The sequence below is a fragment of the Sapajus apella genome, unplaced genomic scaffold (assembly GCF_009761245.1).
Source record: "Sapajus apella isolate SASKATOON/1434 unplaced genomic scaffold, GSC_monkey_1.0 scaffold37, whole genome shotgun sequence".
NCBI lineage: Eukaryota > Metazoa > Chordata > Mammalia > Primates > Cebidae > Sapajus > Sapajus apella.
In genome coordinates this window covers 14,042,211-14,063,160 of record NW_022436977.1, presented here as the reverse complement: position 1 = coordinate 14,063,160, position 20,950 = coordinate 14,042,211, and the positions used below count along the sequence as shown (strand labels likewise).

The window sequence follows — 20,950 nt, the reverse complement described above, 5'->3', positions numbered from 1 at the left end:
TCTTCATCTCTCTGCAGCATTCCTCCCTCCAGGGTATAGGGCATGAATTCCTCTGGAATGAGGATCTTATGATCCATAAACAGATTATAGAATCCTGCCTTGGGTGGATGAAAGGAGGGCAAAAGAAGGTCAGAGAGAGAGATTCTGTTTTCTGAGGGCTAAACTACCTCTATGTTATAACAAAAGACTGTCATGGGAAGTATGAACCAGGAACCATGGACAAAAACCTATACATATGTAATCATAAGATCACACCCCCCACCACACACCACATTGTTCTATGTAGAAATGCCTTCACTATACAGCCTTTCATTCATTCATTCCCTCATTCCTTCATTCACTTCAATGAGTAATATTGAATTCCAAACCAGGAACTGTGCTACATGTTGGGGGTGACATGGCCCCTAGCCTCAAGAGCCTTCTCTTCCATGGTTGATGGTGGGTATTGATGACAGATGGTCAGTCAGCAGTAACTGTAATGTATGTTAGGATAAAGAGAAGCCCAGAAGGCTCTTTGGTGTTCCAGCTGCTCACAGGATAAGCTACTTGTCCTGTTCACTCCTGTATTTCCAATGCCCATGATCATACCTGGCACAGGAAGTGCTCAGTGTTTACTGAATTCATTGAGGATCTGACTGATGCTGAGTGCCAATCCTCCCACTCAGTGGCTCCTCCTCATTGGCCCTAAACCTGACACCTGGATGAAAACAGATAAGGATACGTGACAATTCTTCAAGTAGGTCACAGAGTGTTCCAGCTGAAAGGAAACTGACATAGCTTTTTACATCATCATTGCCATCCTCTCCATCATGTCCCCACAGTAGGGGTAGTTAATGAACTACGTGGACCTTCATGCTTTCCTAATTTCTCCTTATCCTGGATGCTTTTCTAAGAATACTGAAGTTGGTCAATACTCCTATTAAAACATAGGAATCTGAACCTTGATCCAGAATTTCTGATTGAGATCTCACCTCAGTTTCCATGTGCATCCTCAGAGGCTCTACCCTGGCTCACCCTGGAGAGTAGGGGGCAAGAAGTCTGATGTTACTCAGATTTCTCTCCTGTGTCAAAAAAAACCTGCCTGTAAGAATTGGAATGTGTATTAGTCCATTCTCTCGCCTTGCTATAAAGAAGTGCCTGAGACTGGGTAATTTATAAGAAAAGAAGTTTAATTGTCTCATAGTTCTGCAGGCTGAACAGGAAGCATGGGAGCACCTGCATCTGGGGAGGCCTCAGGAAACTTTTATTCATGGAGGAAGGCAAAGCAGGAGCAGGAAGTCTCACATAGTGGGAGCAGGAGGAAGAGGAGGGCGGGAGAGATGCTGCACCCTTTTAAACAATCAGATCTCATGATAACTCACTATCATAGAACAGCCCTGAAGGGATGGTGCTAAACCCTTTATGAAGGACCACACCCATGACCCAATCACCTCCTTTCAGGCTCAACCTCCAACACTGGGAATCACAATTCTACCTGAGATTTGGATGGGGACATAGATCCAAACCACAGCGGAATGCAAATCTTTGGGGAGTAGATGGTTACAGAGCACCTACTATTAAGTCTAAAGGTTCTTGCTCTCTGATCTTTCTACTGGTCTCCCCCAGGTGCTGAAACAGCGAGGCCCCTCTGCCAGAGGAAGTCCTTTCTCTATAACTGCTCCAACTGGCTCAATGGCCGGGAGCCACCTCTTCCTTGAGTTATGGGGCTATGGTAACAGCTATCCTTGCTTCTGGTTGGGTCTACCAAATAGGAGCCATCCATAAAGAGTGATATTTTTCTGAGGTTCTTAACATGGGTTAAGAAGATGGCTATCTACATTAGTTTCCCACAGGCCCTGGGGCACCAGAGAAGCAGAGCCATTGTAGGAGAAGCTGAGAAAGTTCATGAGTGAAGAAGTCCTCTGAGGAAGCTCAAAAGTGTCTCTGCATTTGGGTAACAGTGGCCCTCAAGGCAGAGCAGGTATCTGGGCAACATAAAAGTTGTAAGGAGTAAATGAGAGGGATGGGACAACATGCTTTCCTAGGGCTGGATAAGCGCCCAACCCTGGCTCAGCTCTCCAACCCCTCCGCCAGAAAGCACCTCTGCACGGTCTTGGGACATGCTCAAAGCCTCCCAGCTGAGTAGCAACAGAATGGCTTTAGAACCAGGTTTCCTGATTCCTGGGTTGTTTTTTTTCCTCATCACTCTGCCATTTTCCCGGTCTGGATCTCATGGGAGAGTTCTTGGCTTGTCAAATCCTGGAACTCTCCCTTCAAGGACGAGTCCTGTTTGCCAGGCAGGCCTGGGCTTTTCTGGTTCTGATGGGTGGATTTTTCTTTTCTTTCTTTCTTTCTTTTTTTTTTTTTTTTTTTTTTTTTTTTTTGCGCCTTCCGGTGCCAACTGTCTCCCTGCCCCTATCCATCCCCTTGCTGGGAAAGGTCATCTGGGGTCTTCAGTGGCCCCGTGGGCAGCCTGGGGCTGGGCCTAGGACCAGACCTCCCATGGACAGTGGGCACGTGCTTTAGCATCTGGGCATGCTGAGCTTTTTCTCCAAAGAGGGCAGTGTGGGGGCAGAAGCGGGTGGAATCCGGAGACTTCTCGTCATAAGAATTCCTGCTCTCCTCCTCAGTCTGACCCTTACTTTGCCCGTCTGGGCCACGGCAGTGCCCACGGGCAGAGCAGTGGGAACAGGAGGAGAGGGTTTGCTCAGCTGGTGGGACTCTGGAAGCGCAAGCCCTGCCAGCCCCTCCTCCGCGGGCTGTCTCCACTGGCTCTTCTCCCGCTTCTGCCCGCCTGTCCCTCTGGGCTGCTCCGGCGCCACCGCTGCTGTCCCCAACCCGCCTCGTCAGCTGGGCCAAAGAGTGACTTGACTCACGGCGCTGCCACCAGCCCACGGCTTGCCCGAGGCGTATAAAAGCTGCCAGGGTCGAAGGCTGCCAATCCCCTGCCCAGCCCGAGGTGCACAGAGCATGGCCCGAGGCGCGGAGCAAGGCCGTGGGGACGCGGGCTGGGGCCTGCGCGGCGCCCTGGCGGCCGTGGCGCTGCTCTCGGCGCTCAACGCTGCGGGCACGGTGTTCGCGCTGTGCCAGTGGCGCGGGCTGAGCGCGGCGCTGCGAGCGCTGGAGGCGCAGCGGGGCGGGGAGCAGCGGGAGGACGGTGCCCTGCGCGCCTTCCTGGCCGAGTTGAGCCGCGCGCAGCGCGGAGCGCCCGCCCCACCCCAAGACCCCGCCAGCTCAGCGCGCAACAAGCGCAGCCACGGCGGGGAGCCCGCGCATCATATCCGCGCCGAGAGCCAGGACATGCTGATGATGATGACCTACTCCATGGTGCCGGTAGGCGGGGGCTCGGTTCCCCGTGGCGCCCCAGCCGGGTGGGCGGCTGGGGGTGTGGGGCGAGGACGCCGACGCCCATTCCTCCCCTGGCCAGGCGGCGAGGTGCTGCCGAGAGGGCCCTGAGCACGAGTAGCTGGGGATGTCACCTTGGCAAGCACCTCGACCCACTAGAGTCTGTTTTCTCATCTGTGAGGTTAGGGAGAGAGTGAAGGAGTGAGTCTCTTCTACCTCTGACAGACATTCTTTGAGTCCGCATGTAAATGAAGGGCGAAGGCAGTGTTTTTAAGAGCCTGTTTCCTTCTCAACTTAGACAAGTTTTCCTCTTCTGGTGTGAACGGAGTCATAGCGGTCTCGGGGCTCCGCCTGTGCCACTGGCCTATGGCTGGGGCCCTCTGAGAGGATGGAGGCGCTTTTCTGAAAGAGCATAGGCTTTTTCAATAAAGGGATTCTTTCCCTGGCATCATCTAGTGGTCTGGCTTTTCACCTGGCATCACCTCATTCCCAGGAGATGGCCAGCCTAATTGTTTCCGTTTAAGTGAAAACAGCCAGCCCTAGTTTTACTGCCCACCTGGGACCTAGATGCTGGGAAAGTTGCCCCTGGATGTAAAGTAGTTCCAAATGGGAGACATCAATATGGTACAATGCCGTGTCAAAGCTGAGATTCTTAACATGGGCCTGCGGATTACTCTCCGCATGGGCTCCAGGAAATCTATGGAACTGCAGAAATTGCCAAGTGTGTGTGCCTGTGACCTCCTGCCCAGGTGGATGACGGTCCGCAGCTTTTCACTAGATCTCAAGGGGGGCCTCATTGCATGCCTCCCCCAAAAGGTTTAAGAAACACTGCTCTGAAGAAAGTCTTCAAAGCCTTAAAGATTTTTTTCCCAGTGTTAAGTTTCTTTGCTTTTGCTGCTTTTAATTCAGTAAGTATTTAACAAATACTGTTAGATCACATTGCAGTTCCCCATCACATTTCATTATCTATTACAATTGCAACAGCCTCATTTCACTTTATAATTAGAAAGGTTTCAGCTATTACCTCCAGTCAAGTGTGAGCCATACTTCAGAATCCTAGGTATTTGAAAATAAATCGACTTAAAGTTTCTGTTATGATAGAAGCTTTTAAATATCTTACATGAGCTGAAATGTTTTTAAAACTACACAAAAGTACTACATACTTCAAATACATCTTTTGAGAGAGATCGAGTTTTCCATTCTTTTTTTTTTTTTTTTTTTTAATTCGTGTTATTTGAAAATCTGGACTTAAGCAAATTCCAAAAAAAGACTGCTATAAGATGAGAAAACCTACTTAGGGGAATTCATTCTCGCTTTCTCAGCTCTCTACTCTACATTTTAAGGCTTTTTAAAAATCCTCAGAGAGGGATGCATCTGAGCATCAATGTTTTATACTTCTAATCCTACTTTTAAGGTAGAAGCTTTTGTATCCAAATTGCAACCTATTCTGTCACTAACAAATTAAATGGAGACACTCCACTCTGTGTCAAAGCTAGATTAAGTGACCTGGCAGTGCTACCACCAACTCTGTTACAATCAGAGAGCAGAATTATCATGTTAGTCAGATGGAATGCAATAGTAGATTATCATCGTCTCATCCCCAACTGCAATGGGTATGTTTTGACCTTTTAGAGTCATGAGGGACTGTCCCTGAGGCTAGGAGAAGGCAGTCCCCTGACCCTCATCCCCCTACCTCCTATGACATCGGTGAGTTTGATGCAGATGGTCCAGGCACCACACTTTAAGAAATACTCCTCTAGAACACTGTGTCTTAACACTGTCTTTATTGTGGACACAAATATCTTGGGAATCTTGTTAACATGCAGATTCTGATTCAGAAGGTCTGAGATGGGGCCTAAGATTCTGCATTTCTACCAAGCTCCCACTGCTACCAATGCTCCTGGCCTGAAGACCACATTTTTAGTAGTAAGCTTGCCTACTGGAATTATTTGGGGAGTAAGCTTTCAAACTTACGGATGCCTGAATCCCACCCCCAGAGATTCTGAATTTGTTAGGCCACAGTCTTGGGATGGAGTGCTCACTCACCAGCAGGAAGGACGTTGGCATGACTTCCTATGTTAGGCATCACACTCTCACCAGATCTCCATCAAGGCCTTTTCTTCAAGCCAAGGAGCCAATTTTATTACTGAAAAGTTTTAAAATTTCTTACAGCAATATTATTTCCATTCAGCTTCACAGTTTTCCTCATCTTTACTCTGGGCTCTACTCAGAACAATTATTCATATGAGAAAACAACTTTTTATTAAAAAAAAATCATTGGGAAGCTCTTGTAGAGAAGTTAAGACAATGATCTTGTATATATCGTGGACGCAAGTGTACACACTTCTTATGGGTGAAGGCTACACCTTCCCTGGCCCTTTTATACACCACCATATCTTGATTGAAAGTAAGAGCCAAGGTCCTCACCCTGAGATCTTATGTCCCTACAGGTCTAGGAACAAAGAAACAAACTCTCTATGCAGACTAATGTCAACATTTCAAAAAGCCTTCCAGAATGGTTCATTTATCCAAGATGAACCTCAATGTAACTGATACTTTGAGTTTCTGTACTGTTGGCTGAAAATACATCAACTCAGTATGAGAATTCTGTTTAGCTGAGCATATTCTTACCAGAACCTGGTTGGCAGCTGTAAATGACTTTGTTAAAAAGACAAGATAATTATTAAGTACAGTTAATTTGGCACAGCCCAGAAGCACATTAAATTTTTTAAGCCATGTGCATACTCTTGGGAGAAAGTAATAAAAGTGGCCCTGGATGGGACTTGGGAACCACTGAATTAAACCAGTAATGGGAATAGGGATCTGATGAGCAGGGAGAGAGAGAGAAAATTCAACCCATCTGCTACTGAATCCTGCAGGAGATGCTACTTCTGTTTAGTCTCTTTCTCTGACCTCCTCTGGTATCCTCCTTGTTCTCTTCCCATCAGCTACTCTCTCTCCTTCCTCTCTTCCTATCTCACATTTGCTGATGTTCTGGTAGCCTTATCAGCCTGTCTTGTCCAAAATCCAGGGTCAAGCACTCAGAAGGAGTTTCACAAATATTTTCATAAATTAAACAAACATAGAGAAGATGTAATACTCTGAGACTGGTGATTACGTATCCATGATAATTGTTGTCCTTGAGGGACCATATGCATTTCCTCACCCAGGATATTGTTGAAAAGGTCCTTGGCACCTCTCTAACCTGAAAATCAGTCTGGCTATTTTAAAGTAGGAGTTACAATTCAAATGATTTTTTCAAGGAAGGCAAATAAGATTCCATAATTACCAAATGATGAAAAGGCTTTTGACAAAATTAAACATCTATGCTGGATTTTTAAAATCCGCAATAAAAAGAACAATGGGGAATACTAGTTCTATGAGATATTAAAATATAATTAAAGTCTGAGTAATTAAAACAGAGTGGGATACGAATAGACAAACCAATGGGACAGAGTGGAAAGTCCAGAAATAGTCTTAAAGACATATGGCAATTTAGTGCATAATAAAGATAGTATCTCACACCAGTGGTGAAGAATGAACTTAATAAATGATTTTGAAACAACAGGAAAGCCCTCTGGGAAAAGATAAAGGTTGGAAAAGAATAGTTTTATTCTCACAATATGTACTTTAACAAGCTCTAAATGGATCAAAGATTTACATTTTTAAAAAATGAAACTAAAAGAAAATATATTATTTTTAATTTTGGAATTGGACAGATTTACTTTCAAATTATAACTCAAAAGCCATAAACAAACAAACAATAAATAAATTTGACTGTATTTTAAAGGCACATGAAGCAACAACAAAACTTCTGCACAGCAAACAACAAAAATTAAAACACCACAAACAAAAGCAAAAGATAAATAACAAACTAGAGGGCCAGATGCCGTGGCTCATGCCTGCAATCCCAGCACTTTGGGAGGCCAAGGCAGGTGGATCACCTGAGGTCAGGAGTTCAAGACCAGCCTGGCCAACATGGTGAAACCCTATCCCTACTAAAAATACAAAAATAGCCAGGCATGATGGTGGGTGCCTATAATCCCACTTACTCAGGAGGCTAAGGCAGGAGGACAACTTGAACCCGGGAAGAGGAGGTTGCAGTGAGCTGAGATTGTGCCACTGCATTCCAGCTGGGTGACAGAGCAAGACTCAGTCTCACAAAACAAAACAAAGCAAAACAAACTGAAAAAACCATATCATATCATAGATACATAATCTTTTTTTTTTTTTTGAGACAGAGTCTTGCTCTGTCACCCAGGCTGGAGTGCAGTGGTGCAATCTCAGCTCACTGCAACCTCCACCTCCTGGGTTCAAGCGATTCTTTCCCCTCAGCCTCCTGAGTAGCTGGGACCATAGGCACGTGACACCATGCCCAGCTATTTTTTGTATTTTTAGTAGAGACGGGGTTTCACCGTGTTGGCCAGGATGGTCTTGATCTCTTGACCTAGTGATCCGCCTGCTTCAGCCTCCCAAAGTGCTGGGATTACAGGCATAAGCCACTGTGCCCAGCCAGACACATAATCTTTCTAATACATTTAGCATTCCTAAAAGTTGATAAAACAAGAATTTAATAAGAAAATCAATAACAGAAATGAGAATCCAATAGGAAAATGAGATAGCTCTCAGGCAAAGAAATACAAATGTCTCATAAGCACATGGGAAAAGGTCTCTTCATTTAAAAATGTAGATTACAACTACCCCAAAATATAATTTTCACCTAAAACCAGCATATGCAATCTGTGGCCCAGGATGGCTTTGAATGTGGCCCAGCTCAAATTCATAAACTTTCTTAAAACATTATGAGATTTTTTTGCAATTTTTTTTTTTTTAGCTCATCAGTTTTTGCTAGTATTAGTGTATTTTATATGTGGCCCAAGACAATTCTTCTTCCATTGTGGCCTAGGGGAGCCAAAAGATTGGACACCCCTAACCTAGCAGAATGACAGAACTACAAAATTTTGACAACACACTCTGTTAGGGAAGCTAAAGAGAAACAGACATGCTGTTGCATTGCTATTTGCAGTGCAGAATGGTAGAACCCATACAGAAGGCACTTTGGCAAAATCAGGAAAAAATTACAAATACTCTTTGACCCAGCAATCTCATCATAGATTCTATCACCTATGAGTGACATTTGTACATATTCATCACTGAATATTTGTAAAAGCAAAAGACTATAATTAACCCATGTCCACCAATCCAGCACTAGTTAAGTTAATCTAATACTAAGTAGCTGTAAAACAAGAATGAGGAAATTCTCTATATAATGAGAGTTAGAACAATCCCCTGGATGTATTCTAAGTGAACAAAGCAAGGCAGAGAAAAATATGTATTGTATTACCTTGTGTAAGCAAGAAAAGGAAAACTAATTGAAGACATTAATAAAAGTGCTTACTTTTAGAGGGTGTGATAAGGTAGGAATGAACCCCTTATTGTATAGCTTTCTGTATTATTTTGACTTTTGAACCATGTGACTATGTTACTCTCTTCTTCATGGGAGTCAAAAGGGCCTTGCACCCCAGGTCATCTGGCAGCTGCTCCTGGGTCGGGGAGCAATAGAGCATGGTAGGGACTGCACCAACCTGAGGTTCATCTGCTTTGCCTAAAGGGGAGGCTTCCACTGATAGTGACTGTACAAGAATCTGAGCTTCCTGCTTCCTGTGCCTGATTTTTTTCTTTCCTTTTCATTTTTTGTTGTTGTTGTTTTTTAGAGACAAGGTCTCACTTTGTCCCCCAAGCTGGCGTGGTGCAGTGGAGTGATCATAGCTCACTGCAGCCTTGTCTAACTAGGTTCAAATGATCCTCCTGCCTCAGCCTCCTGAGTATCTGGGACTACAAGTATGTGCCACCACTCCTGGCTAATTAAAAAAATTTTTTTCTTTAGTAGAGACGAGATCTCGCTATGTTACCCAGGCTGGTCTTGAACTCCTGGGCTCTAGAAATCCTCCTGCCTCAATCTCCCAAAGTGCCAGAATTACAGCCATGGCCACTGTATCTATCTTGATTTTTTTTTTTTAAAGAGAAGTATAAAATCTGGTTTTTTATGTGAAATCTCCTGGCTTCTAAATATTGACAGCAATTCAAAAAAGTTTTGGTTTTTTTTTAATTGGCTGACAGAATGTTGGCCAAACAACATTCACATTGTTAGGGGCCATGTTAGGACTTCCTATCATGCATTTGCAGGAGTCTCATCTCAGAATTATGAGTGGTTTTGAACCCAAAGGGCTTTATTTAGCTTGACCACAATTCCCTTATTTACCCGTCTGACTCTGAAAGCATAGTAGTTACTGTGTCATTATTATTGTTGCTATTACTGATTGAGGTCAATGTGGTTTTTTGCATTGGGTTTGGCTTTTTTGTTGTTTTTTGCCGTTTTTAAAAAATCAACTCCAACTTCAGTGGATGGAGATTTCCTGTCACTTTCAAAAGCATGTGCTTCCGATTCTGAAAGTAGTCCCCAAGCAGGAGATTCCAGCTGGATTAAGCAGTAACACAGTATTATGGCAAACAGATAGCTTTGCATGATGACTGCTGTAAGCTACACTGATATGGATCTAAAAATTCTATTGTTTATAAAGAAAAAAGTCACAGCTTCTGTTTGCATGGGTGCTGTATTTCCTTAAATTGGCTGTACCAGAGTTTACCTCCCTTTCCCACTTCCTTGGGCTGGGTTATTTCCAAATGTTGTAAAAGTTGAAGATGTAGACTGGGGTCAGTAAACTATGGCCTGTTGGCCAAGTCCACCCGGATATTATACTTGTTTTTGTACAGGCCATAAAGAATAGTTTTTACATTTATAAATGGGTGGGGAAAAAGCCAAAGAATCATAATATTACATAACATAAAAACATGACATTGAAATTTCAGTCACCATGAATAAAGTTTTATTGGAATACAATCATACCCATTTGTTTACAAATTGTTTATTGCTGTTTTGGCACTACAACAGCAGAGTTGAGTAGTTGCAGCAGAGACCATGTGGCCCACAAAACTTAAAATGCTTTTTGTCTTGTCCTTTTCAGAAAAAATTTGCCATACCTCCACTTACATTGCAATTCCCTGGAACAGCACTAGGGTTGATTCTTAGGAGTGCCCAAGGCACTAAATCAGGGGTTCTCCTGATTCTTTGAAATATGTGGTGGTGGTGAGCAGTGTGGACTTGGAAGTCAGATGGATTCACATCTTGGACCCACAGCTTGATAGCTGGGTGAACTTGGGCAAATCTTTTAACTTTTCCAAGCCTCAGTTGCCTCATCTGTATGACTGAGAAAATAACACCTACCTCATTAGGTTGTTAGGATGTTTAAGGGAGATCATATAGATAAAGTACAGTACCTGGTATAGTTGGGTTCTCAATAAGTGTTTGTTGTTGCTATTATTAAGATTTATCATACTCTTAGTTTATTCAGGCTGCTATAACTAAATACCATAGGTTGGGTAGCTTATAAATGACTGAAATGTATTTCTCACAGCTCTGGCAGCTGAGGAGTCTAAGATGTAGGTGCTAACAGATTGGGCGTCTGATGAGGGTCTGTTTTCTGGTTCATAAATTGTGCCTTCTCACCTTCTTACCTTCTGCCGTGGTAGAAAGGCAAGGAAGCTCTCTGGGTCCTCATTTTTATAAGGTCATTAATCATTTTTATGATTTTAAAAATCATTTTTATGAGGTCATTAATCCTATTTATGTAGGCTTTCTCTTCATGACCTAGTCACCTTCCAGTGACCCCACCTCCTAATACCATCACACTGATGATTAGGTTTCAACATAGGAATTTGCGGGTACACAGATATTCAGACCGTGGCACTCAGTATTGCTTTGCCATTAACCCTTTTTGCCCCATGCTCCTAGTGCCCTGTTTCTGGGTTTACTCTTTATTTCCACTTACTTTAGGGTGCCAACTTGTCTGTTCATCTGTGCTCTTATCAGCAGCTGCTTTGGGATAATATTTGGCCTCTTGAAGCCTGGATTGGCATCATACCAACCAAAGTCATCTTGGCATTGACAACAAAACAGAGTTCCCTTTAATATGGCAACAGGGCTTGTTCAGAGATTCAGGATTTCCCAGCTCCCAACCCTCTTAAAGTGCCTTTGCAAAGATTATAACGGTGTGAAAATTATGACAGTGAAAGAAATCTGACCTAACTGGCTCCATCTTGCTTTGACCTCCAAGCTGCCCTCGTTCCTTCCTCAAAGTAGGCTGAACTAACTTTGGAAGGAATTTAGTTTATAGTTCAACTTTTTAACAAAGATGATAACAGCTCTTCCCCAAAACAAACTCCCTCCAGCCTTGGGAAGCAGACCACCTTTGTAAAACAAAAAATTAGCCACAAGATTAGAAATTATGACTCAAGAGCCATGCAGCCAGAGGCCACAAGATTTCTAACCTCCCCAGTTGCTCCTATAGATAACATGACTATTGTAAAACCTAAGATTGGTGTTCAAGGCATTTTTCAGATGCTACATCCTGATGGATCAGCTGGACCACCAAGACCAATAAACTGGTTCATCTGGTCTTGTGGCCACCACCTAGGAACAGACTTGGTGTAAGAGGGGAGCTTTGACTCCCTGCGATTTCATCCCTGACCCAACCAATCAGCATTTCCCATTCCCTAGCCTCCTGCCTGCCAAACTGTCTTTTTAAAACCCTAGCCTCTGAATTTTGGGGAGGCTGATTCAAGAAATAATAAAAGTCTGGTCTCCTGTTTAGCCAGCTCTGTATATGTTAAACTCTGTTGCAATTCCCCTGTCTTGATAAATTGGCTCTATCTGCGCAGCAGGCAAGATGAACCTGTTGGGTAGTTACACCTCTGCGTGGCCACTGATGATGAGATCTGGCACTCACTGAAAGGCAATCATCTTCACCACTCTCTGACTGGTTCAGCTATGGTTAACTTCTGTTGATTCCTGTTGGTGGCATTCCTGAAAAAATTTTTGTATGCTTGCATTTGAAAAATTAAGAAAATGTGAGTGGAAGGTAGAGCAAAAACAGATTGAGAAAGGAGAATAATTTTACTTCTTAGGGGTCTTGTATTCTCCAGGATATTGTTGCCAATGTGAGAACAGTCCTTGGATTTGATAAAAACACACTTATGCAATTAAAAAAAAAAAAAGGACATTCTTTTTTTCTCTCTACATTCCTCAAACTCACCACCACCACTGCCACACAAAAAAGAAATTCTTGGCCAAATCTACTTGACATTCAAGATTAATTTACATGCATTTTATCTACAGACTAAAGGTCATGTTGTTTAAAACAAGCTGAAGATTTTAGGTTGTAATTGAGCTACAAAGGGAGCATTTTGCAGCCCATCAGTTGCTTTTATGTAGATCTTTAACAGCTCTATGCTTTAAATAGGTGTAATTTGCTTCTAATTTATCTAAAGTTGAAGACACAATTTTCTTTTCTGAAAGGTAGGATTAAAACAACAAGGCCCACTAAAGATCATTCAAAATGCAATTTGTGTAGTTTGTTCTGAATGCAGTGGAGTAACCCCTTCACGTGCCATTCAGAAAAAGTTTGTGCTTTCCAAAGTGCTGGGAAATTTGGAGGCCCTGCCTAGGCTCTATATAAAAACTGTGAAGTACTTTGTAATGGGTTGTGAATAACTGTACTCTAAAATGTTGAGCTGGTGATGGCAAAATAATTCCCCAGTTTTTTGGTTACTCAGTGGATGAGTGTTGAAGTCTGGTATCCTTTTTTACCGGAAGGTGGAAAATGCCTACCCCCACCTAGGCCACACTTGGGGACAGTCTCTCAGAGCAGAAAGACCTTTAGAGGAAAAAATGCTTCACAGTGACTGTGTGGAGAGCATGGGGGTAGTGAATAAGAGAGAAAATAAATCCGCACCAAGGAAACTGAATTCAAAATGGGCAATGGAGAGTTGTAGAGACTGGGGCAGGCAAGGAGGGTGAATCATTCCGAGTACAGGCAATAATTTGAGCCAAAGTCTAGGGACCGAAATGAAACTGGTACAAGTCAGGAAGAACAAGAGGTCAGACAGGCCTTCCTGTAATGGAGAGTTTGGGGTGGGGAGAAGGGAACTAAGGTTGGCTGGGTTAGAGAGGGGTTTGAATTTGTACTTTTGAGAAGTTGAGAATGAACCTAATGAGCAGTTGGGAGCCACTGTAGACCCTTTACCAGGGAGGAGTCACAAAGACAGTGGTTTTATAGGAGGACAGATCTGTTGGTGCAACGCAGGAAAGACTGGAAATGGGGAAAGCCTGAAGCAAGAAGAAAGAAAGTTATTACATTAATCTAGGCAAGAAACAATTCATGTCTGGCTGAGATAATGGCATCGGAAATGAAGAAGGTGCTGTCCTAGAAATATCAAGAGGGAAGCATGAATTAATCTTGCCAACTAATTGGATATAAGGAAAAGTGCACCAAAAGCGGTCCTGATCTGGACCCCAAGAGAGGGTTCTTGGATGATGCACAAGAAAGAATTTGGGGCGAGTCCACAGATGAAAGCAAGCTTATTAGAGAAGTAAGGAAACAAAAGAATGGCTACTCCAGAGGCAGAGCAGCCCCGGGACTGCTGGTTGGCTACTTTTATGGTTATTTCTTCATTATAGGCTAAATATGGGGTAGATTATTCATGAGTTTTCCGGGAAAAGGGAAAGGGATTTCCTAGAACTGAGGGTTCCTCTTCCTTTTAGACCATATAGGGTAACTTCTAGTCATTGCCATGGCATTTTTAAACTGTCATGGTGCTGATGGGAGTGTCTTTTAGCATGCTAATGCATTATTAATTGATACATAATAAACAGTGAGGACAACCAGATGTCATTTTCATTGCCACTTTGGTTTTGGTGGGATTTGGCTGGCTTCTTTACTGCATGCTCTGTTGCCAGCAGGGTCTTTGTGACCTGTATCTTGTGCTGACCTCCCATCTTATCCCGTGACTTAGAATACTTAACCTTCTGGGAATGCAGCCCAGCAGGTCTCAGCCTTATTTTACTCAGCCCCTATTCAAGTTGGAGTCACTCTGGTTAGAACACCTCTCACAAAAGGAGCTACCTGGTCCAGATCCATTTAACATCAAAGATGGTGTTATGGTCAGAAGTGAGGAAACATGGAAGCAGGCTAATTTAGTCTTGAGGATGCAGAGTTTGTTTTGGGACTGAATGTGACACTAAAAGAGAGAAGGAAAACAGAGATAAGAAAGAATATTCAGGGAAAGGAGAACATCCTGCTTCCAAGGAGAACTCTATCTTCTCCATGTAAGAGGCCTTTGCAAATCTAAAAAGTATAAGGCAGACCCCAAAATGATCTAAGCCTTTATAATGGTAAAGAGCGTGAGCACTGGAATTAGACTGTGAGTTCACTTGTGGCTCCCCTCTCAACCGTGTGACCTTTAGCAGGTCACTCAACCCCTCTGCATCTCAGTTCCCTCTGCTTTAAAAAGGTGGTGAGAGCCGTATCTAACCTACAAGTTATAAGAACTCAGTTCATTAATCTACGTAAAGTCCTTAATGCAGTGCCTAGAACTCAGTATGTGTTCACTCATTATTATTTTAGTGTTTTTCAAATGCTGCCATTCTGTGCTTCAGGGAATTTGGAAGCTTTATAATAAAAAGAATTTGGAGATAAATCAAAAGAACTTGCCAGAGAAATGGCAGATTCTAGGATGACACTAAAGTTTGGAATCTTGGGTGACTGGGACAACACAAAGACCTATAAAAAAAATGCTATTTCCCAGATAGGTGTTTTGAAAGTTCATAGGGACTAAAAGGATAATGCATTTTGATATTAGATTTAGGAAGATTAATTATACTGAGCATAATTTGAAAGCATTTGACTGTAGTCAGTAATAATTTAATTGTACATTTTTAAATAAAAGAGCATAATTGGATTGTTCATAACACAATAAGTGCTGAAGTTATGGATACCCTGTTTACTCTGCTTTGATTATTACACAATTGCTCATTATATGCCTGTATCAAAATATCCTATACATCCCATAAATATATATATACCTCACAAAATTTTTTAAAAATATTTTAATTGCAAATCTTTTTAATTCATTTTGTCCAATGTGAATGCATGCATTCACTTTTTTTATTGACTAAATCTGCATGCTGGTTAGACCAATCCTCCCATCCAGCCAGTGTCCTGGTGTTAACATTGTCAACAATTGTTTCATGGGTAAGCATCTCACTATACCCCAAAGGACCTCATTCAAATGTTTCCTTGAATGATCATATAATATCACCCAGGGCAGCATCTGAGTCTCATCTTGAAAGATGCGAGAGGGGAACATGCTTGAGCAGCAGGTGGTTCATTTTAGCTTGAGCATGACAGAGGTAGATATCCCCTGCATTGAGGGAGAAGGGGGCTGAGCAGGGAGTCAGTCGAGAAAACACTCTTACAGATGCTTTTGCTCTGTACAAAGGATGCCACAGGGCAGCATTTGGAGATAATGGTCGAATTCTTTGTCTGTTCCTCCCAACATCAGATGTGTTGGTTAACTATGATTTCTGACTATCAGATGAATGTTAAGAATGCTTAGATAAAAATCAGGAAGTATCTGAAGTTGTTTTGTAAGGCAACAATGTGAGTATAAAATATTGCTATTAGTGGTTATTGAAAGATGATTCCAGCAGTACTCCTGCTTAGAAATTCCATTAGAGGCCTGGGGAAGACAAGTGATTCTCAGCTCACTTCAAAACACTCATCCCTTCCCACCCTAACCTCTCTCGCACTTACTTATCTGTATCATACAACTCAAACTTTGTTTTTATACAATTTTGGCCTATAATTTGTCACCTTTATTCACCTTATCTCTTTATATATGTCTCTTGGTTTTTTACTATGCCTCTACTTAAGAATTTGATGAAAACCTCTTGACTAATAGACTGATCCATCGCTCGATAAGTGCATATATAAACTTGAGTATCTGCCAGTTTCTGAACCTGATTTCTTGCTATACTAAGAGTTTTGGAGGTGGGTCCTGCAACATTTTAAAAATTCATTCCTAGAAATTCATGCTACTCACCAAATAGATGACATCAGATATTGGTGAGACTGACTTAGAGAACTGCTCTACTGATCAAAGATTCATTCATGCATTCAATATGTAGCCACTGAGCACCTATTTTATCCAAGGCACTATTGTAGGTACTCAAGAAACAGTGTGAACAAAACATGTAAATCCCTGTTCTTTTGATGTTTATGTTCTGGGGGGAAGGAGATAAAAACCAAAGCAAATAAGTAATGTATTTATCTACAGTGTTAGAAGGTGATAAGTGCTATGAAGAACAATGAAGTGGCCAGGTGTGGTGGTGCACACCTGTAATCCCAGCTACTCAGGAGGCTGAGACAGGAGAATTGCTTGAACCCAGGAAACAGAAGTTCCAGTAAGTCGAGATCATGCCACTGCACTCCAGCCTGGGAAACAGAGCAAGACTCCGTCTCAAAAGAAAAAATAAAAATAAAGCAAGGAGGAGGATTAGGGAGGGGGAACAAGAAGCTGTAATTATAAGTAGTGGGGCTGGGGAAGCCTCACTGGAGAGGTAACATTTGAGTAGAGACTGGAAGGAGGCCAGGGAATGAGCCGTGTAAATATGTGTGGAGAGGGACATTTGGGCAGAGGGAATAGCAAGTGCAAAAGTCCCACAGTGAGAGAGCTCAGGGAAGGAGACTGGAGCAGAGTGAGTGGGAAGAATAGTAACAAAGGAGGTCAGGGCTGGGCACGGTGGCTCACGCCTGTAATCCCAGCACTTTGGGAGTCTATGGTGGGTGGATCACCCGAGACCAGGAGTTCAAGACTAGACTGGCCAACTTGGAGAAACCCTGTCTCTACTAAAAATACAAAAATTAGCCAGGCATGGTGGCGGGTGCCTGTAATCCCAGCCACTCGGGAGGCCGAAGCAGGAGAATCGCTTGAACTGGGGAGGCAGAGGTTGCAGTGAGCCAAGATTGTGCCACTGCACTTCGGCCTGGGCAACAGAGCAAGACTCTGTCTCAAAAAAAAAAAAAAAAAAAAAAAAGAAGGTCAGAAAGGTAATTGGGTGGAGTGGGGAAGAAGGAACAAGAGACCAGTTCATGTAGTCTTGAAGGCTATTATAACGACACTGGCTTTTATGAGGAATCTTTGGAGGGTTTGGGGCAGAAGAGTGACGTGATTTGACCTGAATTCTCAATGAATCACTCTGACTTCTCAATGATGAGAAAAGATTCTGTAGGTGGGCAAGTTAGGTAGTGGAAGTAGGGGAGCTATTTATTTAGCCATTGCAATAATTCAGGTGAAAGACGATGGTAGCTTAGACCAAGTGGAAGCAGTGAAGATGATAAGAAATGGACGATGTAGAGATATGTCTTATAGTTGAGCTGATAAAATTTTCTGACCGTTTGAATGTGATGTGAGAGAATAAAAGAGGAATTGAAGGACTTCAAGTTTAGTGGCTGAGCAATAGGAAGGAAAGAATTGCCATTAACTGAGATGACAAAACTGCAAATGGAACAGGTTTGTGGGGCAAGGTCAAGAGTTCAGTTTTGAATGTTGTTAACATTGAGATGTTCATTAGATGTCCAAGGGAAGATGTCATCAAGAAGTAGCTGTATACTTGGGTCTGGGAGGAGGTCCCAGCTGGAGGCATAGTCAGGAAATTGTGGAGATGCTAAGCATGATATTATTCATTACTTGGACTTAGGGAGGCTCTGTCAAGAGTCTGTCTATTCCTTATGAAACCCAGACTGTGACTTTTTTAAGTCCTTTATAAACAACCAAATTCAATCAATCAACTGTATTGTGAGCTTTTTGTGCCCACAGATTTTGCCTTATTTTTAAAAGCATAGGGCCCAGCTTATCATGTGTTTCCTGATACAGACATAGGTACTTTTGAATCAGTCAAAAATATCTTGGAAAGAAGTTTAAAGAAGGCTTTTAGCAACCAAGTAAAATGTAAATCAATATAACAAACACTCAGAGCCTGTTATGGGCATGTGGGTGCACACTGTGGGTGCTGAGGAAGAACAAGAAAGGAACCCTTAAGGAATTCACAGGCAAGTGGGTGGGAAAAGAAAAATCCTTAAACACTTATGACACAAGCAATACCTAACAGGACCCTAAGATGGGTATGAATAAAGTACAGTGGGCGATCAGGAAGAGTTTCAAGAAGGAGGCAGCATACCAGTCAAATCTTGAAGGATGAGAGAGGGGAATGGCATTCAACAGCAGGTGGTTCATTTCCACTTGAGCATGATACAGGTGGATGCAAAAATGTCTAAAGATTCTTTATTTTACCTTCGCTTTTGAAAATTATTTGAAGTATAGAATTCTAGATAGAAATTGTTCTTCTTTCAGTACTTAACAAATGTTACTTTACTATCTTCTCACTTGCAAGTTTCCATTGAAGAAGTCTGCTGTTATCCTTAGCTGTGTTTCTCTCTGTGGAATGTGCCATTTTTCCTTTGGCTGCCTTTAGAATTTTCTCTTCATCACATGTTTTAAACAGTGTTATTATGATATGCCTTGGTGTCATTTTCTTCATGTTTCTTATCTTTGGGGCTTCTTGAGCCTGTTGAATCTATGGGTGTATAGTTTTTATTAAATTTTGAAGTTTTTATGCCACTGGTATTTCAGAAATGTTTCTGCCCTCCCTGCCAGCACTGGACTCTAGTTACACATGTATTGGGCTCCTTAAGTTGTCCCATAGCTCACTGGTACTCTGCTCATTTTTAAAAAGTGTTTCTTCTCCATTTGTTTCATTTCAGATAGTTTCTACTGCTATGTCTTCAAGTTCACTCACCTTACACATCTGTAATGTCTAATCTGCCCTTGGGCCTGTCCAGTGTACTTATTTGTTTCTTTAGAGACAGGATCTAGCTCTGTCTCCCAGACTGGAAAGTAGTGTCGTAATCATAGCTCACTGTAGCCTTGAACTCCTGGGCTCAAGTGATCCTCCTGCTTTGGCCTCCCAAAGTGCTGGGATTACAGGTATGAGCCACTGCACCCAGTCTAGTTTACCTTTCATATTAGGCATTGTAGTTTTCATTTTTAGAGCTTTGAGTTGGGTGGTTTTTATATTTTTTATATTTCTGTCTAGCATGTTCAATCTTTCCTCTAGCTTCTCAAACATAAGAATATGGTTAAAATAACTATTTTATTGCTTTTGTCTACTAATTTATGTATTTATTCTTTGTATCATTTCTGAGTGGGTCTCAATTAATTGATCTCTTCTCCCCCATTATTGCTTGTGTTTTCCTGCTTTGTTGAAGACCTGGTAATTTTTATTGGCTGCTAGACATTGTGAATTTTACCTTGTTGGGTGCTATAGCTCAGTGAGGAACCCTTTAATTACCAAGGGAAATAAATAGCCTTGAGTAAGTTTCACATGGCTGACCATCCCAGAAAGTACACATTCCAGCTTCATGCCAAAAAATGTCCTACTGTTTATTTCGCAGTCAAATAAGAACTCAAACAAAGCACAAAAACAACAGAAGATAAATACAAGTTTGAATCTGGTACTTCAGCAAATGACTCTAAAACGGAGAATCAGCAGCCTGCAATTAAGCCAGACTGGCTGGGGAAAGTATTAGAGTCTTGGTAGTTTGAAGTTTTTTTAAAAGAGGAGAGTCCAGCTCATGGATGGATTGGACCATTGACACCAAGAAGGGACTACAGGTGTTTGATTAAACGTATTTATGGGTGATTTTAATTTTTTTCACTGTATGAGATTTGTTCATTAATTTTCTTTGCTTATTTTTAATTGGAGTTTTTAATCTTTTTCTTACTAATTTACAAGTGCTCTTTATATAGGAAAGCTATTACCTTTTAGTGTATCATACACAGTGCCATACTTTTCCTTTAGTAACAATTATAATGTTTATTGAGAATGTGCAACATGCCAGATTTTACAATAAGAGCATTAGGTATGTGTTTCAGAAAGGTCTTTATCTTATCCTGATAATAACTGTGTGAGGCAGTTGTTATCATCATTATCATCATTATTCCCATTTTACAGACGTGTCATTGAGGCTTGGAGAGGTTGAACATCCTGTGCAGAGTCACACAGCCAGTGAGTGAAGGAGCTGGAATTCAGACAGAGTATGTCTGCCTCCAAAGTCCACGTTATTTACATTACACCTTTGGCCTAGGGTGCTATCTACATTTTAATTTTGTTTATGGGTATTTTGGGAAGGGATTGGACATTTTTCATTTTCATGCAGTCAAATCTATAAACTCTTCTATTCATGGGTTCTTCTTTTGCTTTTATGTGTAAAATGTTCATTCCTACCTCGAGATCTCAAGATCAGATAAATATTCACCTGCATTTTCTCATGATTATATATAATTTCAGTTGAGAGCTATTCTGTTACATTTGTATGTGTTTAAAACATAGAGATAAAAAGAGCCTGCCCCCTTTAAGAAACAATTGTCTAGAATAAGATGTAAAGTTGCAGGACTTACAAATAAGCAAATCACTACCAAACAACTTCTTAAAAATAAAGAATAGGCGAGGATGTGAGATTAGTAAGTTGATTTATAGATGCTTCCTTTTTTATGACTGGGAAAGAACTATCTTGGGGTCAGCTGCGGTAGTTAAGCAGATAGAATGTCAAGTTGTCACTGTGTGTGTGTGTGTGTGTGTGTGTGTGTGTGTGTGTGTGTGTGTGTGTGT

The 20,950-nt window shown here is 42.0% G+C and overlaps 1 protein-coding gene across 1 annotated transcript in view; it reads left to right on the top strand.

Annotated features, from left to right (window-relative positions):
- Positions 1 to 2,557: 2,557 nt before the first annotated feature.
- The window catches only part of GLDN (gliomedin), a 66,259-nt gene continuing 47,866 nt past the window's right edge, over positions 2,558 to 20,950 (top strand). Inside the window, exon 1 of the mRNA XM_032297466.1 lies at positions 2,558 to 3,312. Coding sequence (XP_032153357.1) covers positions 2,950 to 3,312 — 363 coding nt within the window. The 5' untranslated portion in view covers positions 2,558 to 2,949. The remainder of the gene's footprint in view (positions 3,313 to 20,950) is intronic.